The following is a 6118-nucleotide window of genomic DNA, read 5'->3' on the forward strand; positions in this document are numbered from 1 at the left end:
GGGGCTACGTGGCCTGGCCTGGGTACATGGAGCTGGGGCTCCCACCCTCACCTGCCTGAGGACCGTGGGGCAGACGGGTCGGGGCCAGCCAAGGCTTCACGGCGCCCACAAAGACGAACCCGACACCCAAGAGTTAGTGCCCGGCATCTAATGCGGTCTTCTGGGAAGGACAGACCGCACAGCCCTGCAGAACCTGGTCTCACACATCTGGGAAGGACAGACCGCACAGCCCTGCAGAACCTGGTCTCACACATGGTTATATCCCGCAGCACTCCTCAGGACTCCTGGGCACATAAACACGACGCTGGCCTCGGCATCCAGGACGCCACGCTGAGGGCCTGCTCCTCCGCCTGTGACCCCCACAGAGGGGAGAGACAAGTCTGTGTCCTTCAGAGACAGCCTGTGTGGATGAGCACTCAGAGGTGGCGGCAGGCCACGTGGAGACTGACAGAGGTGGTCAGACCTCACGGAGGCTGGCGGCTGAGAAAGTGGTCACGGGCTACGTGGAGGCGAGTGGCTGATGGGGGTGGCTGCAGGCCAGTGATTGATGAGGGAGATGGTCACAGACTTTGCTGAGGCTAGCTGGTGGCAGCAGCCAGACGACGTGGAGGTTAGCTGCTCGTGGAGGCAGCTGGCTCCGGGGACTGCAGGAACTCGTAGGGGTCGTGGGTCACGTCCGGCTGCTCCCCAACGCTCAGGTGGGATGGGCTGCCTGTAGTGGTGGGAGAGATGGTATCACACACCAAGGAGACTGGGCCACGTGGCTAAGTGTTTGAAGGGTGGCCTCGACACTGGGTCCTGGGGAAGGGGAGGCAGAGGCCATTCTGCAGAGAGGAGGGCCAGACCCTGCCTAACGGGTTGGCCCAGCGCCTGAGCAGAGTATATGGCTGCTTCTGTAGCGATGACTCTGGCTGGGGTCTCCAGGCAACACTGCCTGCCAACAGCCTGACAGCTGACACAAAGGCCTAAGCCACAGGGAAGCTGGATGGGAGGACCTGCAGCCCTGCTCAGCGTAAGGGTCTGCAGCATGTTACTGATTCTTGAGGAAAATGCCAAGGTGTGCTACCTTGCTAAAGAATGATGAGATGCTCCCATCCGAAAACCAGAATGACAGCAGGGAAGAGAAGCAACTGAGCAAGCCTGTGGGGCCATGTGGCACACAAGCCACCCGGCCAGGGGCCAGCAGAGGTGCCATGGGCCCCACACATTCACACACAGTGTCTGTGACCAGGGTCGGGATGTCGGGAGGCCCGTGGACAGACCTGGGGGGACAGACGTTCCCCATTCATGGGGCCTGGAACAAGCTGGGCACCTGCAGCCCAGGCCCCGTCCTGCACCACTTGCCTGGGGCCTGGGTCCCAACCAGAGTTAGTGCAATCTGTGGCCATGGTCCCAGAGCAGGAGCAAATCCACCTGAAAACACGCTTTCAAGGCAGCCCGCCCTGAGGGGTGGACGGCTGGGAATGAGTACAGTGGACAACTAAACCCACACTACACACAGCCCACACTCAAACTGCACATACGACACACCAAACTCATACCAGGGACCTCCATGTTCACACATACCATGGACCTCCATGTTCACACCACGCACCATCTTCACACCATGCACCTCCCACACACACTCTCCATGTCCACACCAAGCACACACCATGCTCATTTATACCACTCCCCAATTCACACCACTCCCCATGTTCACACCATGCACACATCACGGGCCAGGTTCACACCACTCCCCATGTCCACGCTATGCACACCCACCCCACACATTCACACTACCCACACACTACACATCACATTCACACCACATACCCCCTTTATACCACACTCCACAGTCACACCATGGACGTACCACATTCACACCATTCCCCAAATCCACTCCCAGTACACATCATGGATCTCATTTATACCACGCACACATCACACTCACACCACACCTTATGTCCACTCCATGCCCACACCACGCACACACCACCCCCCATGATATGCACACATACCACGCACAATGTTCACACTTATGTGTACCATTATTTACACCACGACCCATCATTCCATACAGGAACCATTCACATCACGCACACTCCACACTGCTCCCATGTTTACATCACGCACACACCACATTCACCTTGCTCCCCATGTCCACACCACGTACCACCATGCTCCCACTACACACCACCGTGCACACTAGCCTTCACACACCAACACATAGAGTCCAGCCTTTAGAACCTCAGCCTCTGAAACACTAGCTTCTTACCCCAACACTGCCTACTACCCCCTCTGTACCTAAAATGGGTTCTGGGTGGAGAAAGTATGGGAACTGGCCCCTGTGGCAGAGCCTGGAGCTTACCCAGGTGGTGTGGGTCCCTCTCAGAGGCGTTGGACAAAGAGCTGAGGTTGGACGAGGGCCGGGAGCCGCCACGCTCGGTCTGCGCCTCATGCAGGTCTTGCAGCAGCTTCGTTGTCTCATCCAGGCCAAGGTGGCTGTCATCGGGGTCGAGCTCCTTCTTCACCTTCCCTGTGTAGATGAGCAACGCCGTGAGGGTCGGGAAGGCCACAACACGGAGATCAAACCGGGTAAGATGTGATGCCTGGCACCTCCACCTCTGCAGTACGTTCCTCACGCATCAGCACTCTCAAGACTGGGCCACTCCCAATGTCAGGAGGGTGACCACACAGTCTTGGGAGTGAGCAAGAGGGAGACAGTGGGAACGGACCTAAGTAAGGCAGAGGCAACAGTGCTAATGCCACCTCACTGAGCCAGTACTGGCCAGAGGCAACAGCATCAATGCCACCTCCATTAGCCAGTGCCAGGAAGAGGCAACAGAACCAACGTCACCTCAATGACCCAGTGCTGACCAGAGGCCACAGCGCCAACGCCACCTCACTGAGCCAGTGCTGGGCAAGACTTCAGCATCACACTGCGCCTCAGCTCTTGTCCACTCACCAGCAATCACAGGGCTGTCACAGAGAGGCTGTGGCTAATTCTGTCCTGCTGTGAACGAGGACAGTGAGGCCATTAATGTTGGACACAGGGCTGAGTGTGGTGCCCATGGCTACCCAAGCTTACTGCTGGTGCTGGGTCCCAGACCACAGCACAGGATGTCTGGCACAAACCAGGGAGAGGGGCTGCCTAGAGAGCCTGAGACCTGCACATGCTTCCAATCTGTGTGTGAGAAGTGCCCCAAGGTGAAGTGAGGATCATTGCAATGTCAGGTGCACGTGTGGTTGCAGTAACTTGCGTCCCAGCAGCTAGGGCCTCAGGAAACCCTCAGAAGGGTGCAGGTGTGTGATGGGACACCCACCATAGGACCCAGTACTTTTCCAAGCAGTGAGGGTCCCTACTGGAGGGCCTAGGAGGTGCTGGGCCTGTCTGCACACTGCACTGCCAGCCTTGACAGGCCTGTGGCCCAGACCACCTGAGCATCTGCAGACAAAGTCTACCAGGACTGAAAGAATGTAGCCAACTTGGCACCCAGCAGTACAGGCACGTGCTGCTCGTAGCTAGTAAGTTTCACCACTCATGCAAAGAAGCAGTAAAGGTAGCCAAACCAGGAACAAACACCTTGTAAAAGAGATGAGAGACCTGCAGACAAGCATGCATGACAACAATGGAGTGGGCTCCCTGCACTCTGAGGGCCCATGGCACATGGGGGAGAAGAGCATTCAGAAACAAAGCCTAGCATCTGACTTGAGCCACTCTGGGGGCTGACAGAGGGAAGGTCCATGCTTACGGCAGAGTAAGGACCCACTTGAGCAGAGGAGTAGAGAGTCCAACATATGTGTAAGTGGAGCCCCAGGAACAGGCTGGGTGGCAGCCAAGGAATTGCAGATTTGATAAAAGCTATAAACTACAGATCCAAGCTTAACAAAACCCAGAAAAAAATAAAGAAATCAGATCAAGGAATGGTATCATCAAAGTGCTGAAAACCAGCAACAGAGAACCTCACAGCCAGAAAGAAAGAATCGTGGGTATGCAGAGACAGACTCACACAGCAGTTTCCTGCTGTCCTTGGAAAGTTCTGGCAGCAAGGGGGCCCAGCTAGTGTCTAGGACTCAGGCAGGTTCCCCTACACCCCCAAGACAGTGGTTCCCTATGTTTAGACTTTTCAAACAATGTGGTTTATGCTGAATACCTCCTCTCCTCTGGGAGTGTGGGGGAAGTGCTGACATGGCCAGCCCCTAGTGAAAACCCTAGGTGCTGGGTCTCTAATGGACTTCCCTGGTGGCCACTACTTCACAGGTTGTCACATTTGTTGGGAGAATGAAATGTGTCCTGTGTGACCCCACAAGGAGAGGACTCTGGAAACCCCTGCTGGTTTTCCCACTCACCCGTGCATCTTTCCCCAGGCTAACTCTCCTGGGTTCTTTCATTGTGACAAACCACAGGGAACATGGCTATCTGATGAGTTCTGAGAGTCCTCTGGGTGAATGATCGATCATACCTGGGGGTGGTCTTTAGGACCCCCAATATGTTTGGGAAACAGATAAAGCAAATAACAAGATGGAACACTTGAGTCCAACCCTATGAGTAAGTGCACCAGACACAAATAGACTTGTGCTCCAGCCAGAGAGCAGCAGTTCCCGAAGGCAATGAGGTTTTCTCATCTGGCGGGACGTGGGGACACCAGCTACCAGAAACATAGGCCCAGGCTGTCAGTGACAAATGACATGGGCCATTTCCTTATAGCCAAACCCAGTCATGTGCCTGAGGAGGATGGTGTCAATTTAAGAAGCCATGTGGACACATACTGCTGGGACTTACCCAGAGAGCTGAGCATGGAGATATCGAGAGAGACATCAGAGTACGGCTTCATGGACATGAAGTCTAGAACAGAGCCACCGCTGTCTCCAAGTGGGTCCCCGATCTGCTCAGAGACAAGGTGGGAGGGCACAGAGGTGGTACATTACTAATGGGCAGATAGTGTTGACTGCTGATGCCATCCTACTCATCGGCTGAGTCCCAGCACCAAGCATGACACCCTCACAAGCCACACCACCCTCTCCCTGACTCCCGGTGAGTGGACAAGACAGAGATGCCACGTAACTTATGGCTCCTCCCACGGCCACTGGTCTGAGCTCACCAATGGGTGGGCAAATCCACTCAGACCAACAATGCTAGCAGACAAACAAAGACCACTGGCTCTCTGGGGGAGGGAGTTTTTCAAAAAGGCGCTGAGAAAACAGGAGACACTGCAGAGAGTGGAGACGTGGATCTGACGGCCCACGACGCTGTGGGGCAGGTTGCAAGCCAAGTTCCTCTAGTCCACTGAGCATCCCCAGCATAGCTGAGCTCTCGTAGTTGTCCTCTGTTCTCTGCCCCCAAATTCCTACTACTCGCCCTCAACGCGTCCAGCCCACACTGCCCACGTGATGCCAGTGAGCCCCACACACTCAGTTCCACTCACACAATGCCCAGTGAGCCTCCCACACCCTGTTCCACCCACACAATGCCCAGTGAGCCCCCATCCTACCCGTCCCACCCATGCAATGCCCAGTGAGCCCCCCCACCCTGTCCCATCCACGAAACATCCAGTGAGCCCCCTCCTACCCCCATCCCACCCATGTGATGTCCAGTGATCCCCCCAACCCCACCCATGAAAAGCCCATTGAGTTCCCCCACTTATGCACCCACCCCACCCATGCAAAGCCCAGTGAGCTCCCACCCCCCCATGAGATGGACAGTGAGCCCCCCGCTCCCCAGCTCACCCACAAAACACCTCCTGACCCTCCATCCTGCCCATGAATACCCAGCCTCCCACCCCCATTTTGCTCATGAAATGCCCAGTTACTCCCCTCTACTCCTACCCCACCTGAGGACCCATAGTACCTGATCCATCAGCACTTCTCCCTACACTGTCGGCCCGCCTACTGTGCCACAGAGCCTGGATGTCCTCCAAGTGTCACACAGCCATGGGACACTTCCTACATACCACCCACCATGCACTGTGCCACGGAGCCTGGATGTCCTCTGCGTGTCACACGGCCATGGGACACTTCCTACATAACACCCACCCGTGCACTGCACTGTGCCACGGAGCCTGGATGTCCCCCACGTGTCACACAGCCACGGGGCACTTCCTACATACCACCCACCCGTGCACTGTGCCACGGAGCCTGG

The 6118-nt window shown here is 56.2% G+C and overlaps 1 protein-coding gene across 1 annotated transcript in view; it reads right to left on the reverse strand.

Annotated features, from left to right (window-relative positions):
• Window positions 1-611: 611 nt before the first annotated feature.
• The window catches only part of BRD9 (bromodomain containing 9), a 27562-nt gene continuing 22055 nt past the window's right edge, over window positions 612-6118 (reverse strand). Inside the window, exons 14-16 of the mRNA XM_042782955.1 lie at window positions 4763-4865; window positions 2348-2515; window positions 612-712 (exon numbers count right to left, since the gene is read on the reverse strand). Coding sequence (XP_042638889.1) covers window positions 612-712; window positions 2348-2515; window positions 4763-4865 — 372 coding nt within the window. The remainder of the gene's footprint in view (window positions 713-2347; window positions 2516-4762; window positions 4866-6118) is intronic.

This window comes from Orycteropus afer, unplaced genomic scaffold (genome assembly GCF_000298275.1).
Source record: "Orycteropus afer afer isolate SDZICR_OR568_19922 unplaced genomic scaffold, OryAfe1.0 scaffold00541, whole genome shotgun sequence".
Taxonomy (NCBI): Eukaryota; Metazoa; Chordata; class Mammalia; order Tubulidentata; family Orycteropodidae; genus Orycteropus; species Orycteropus afer.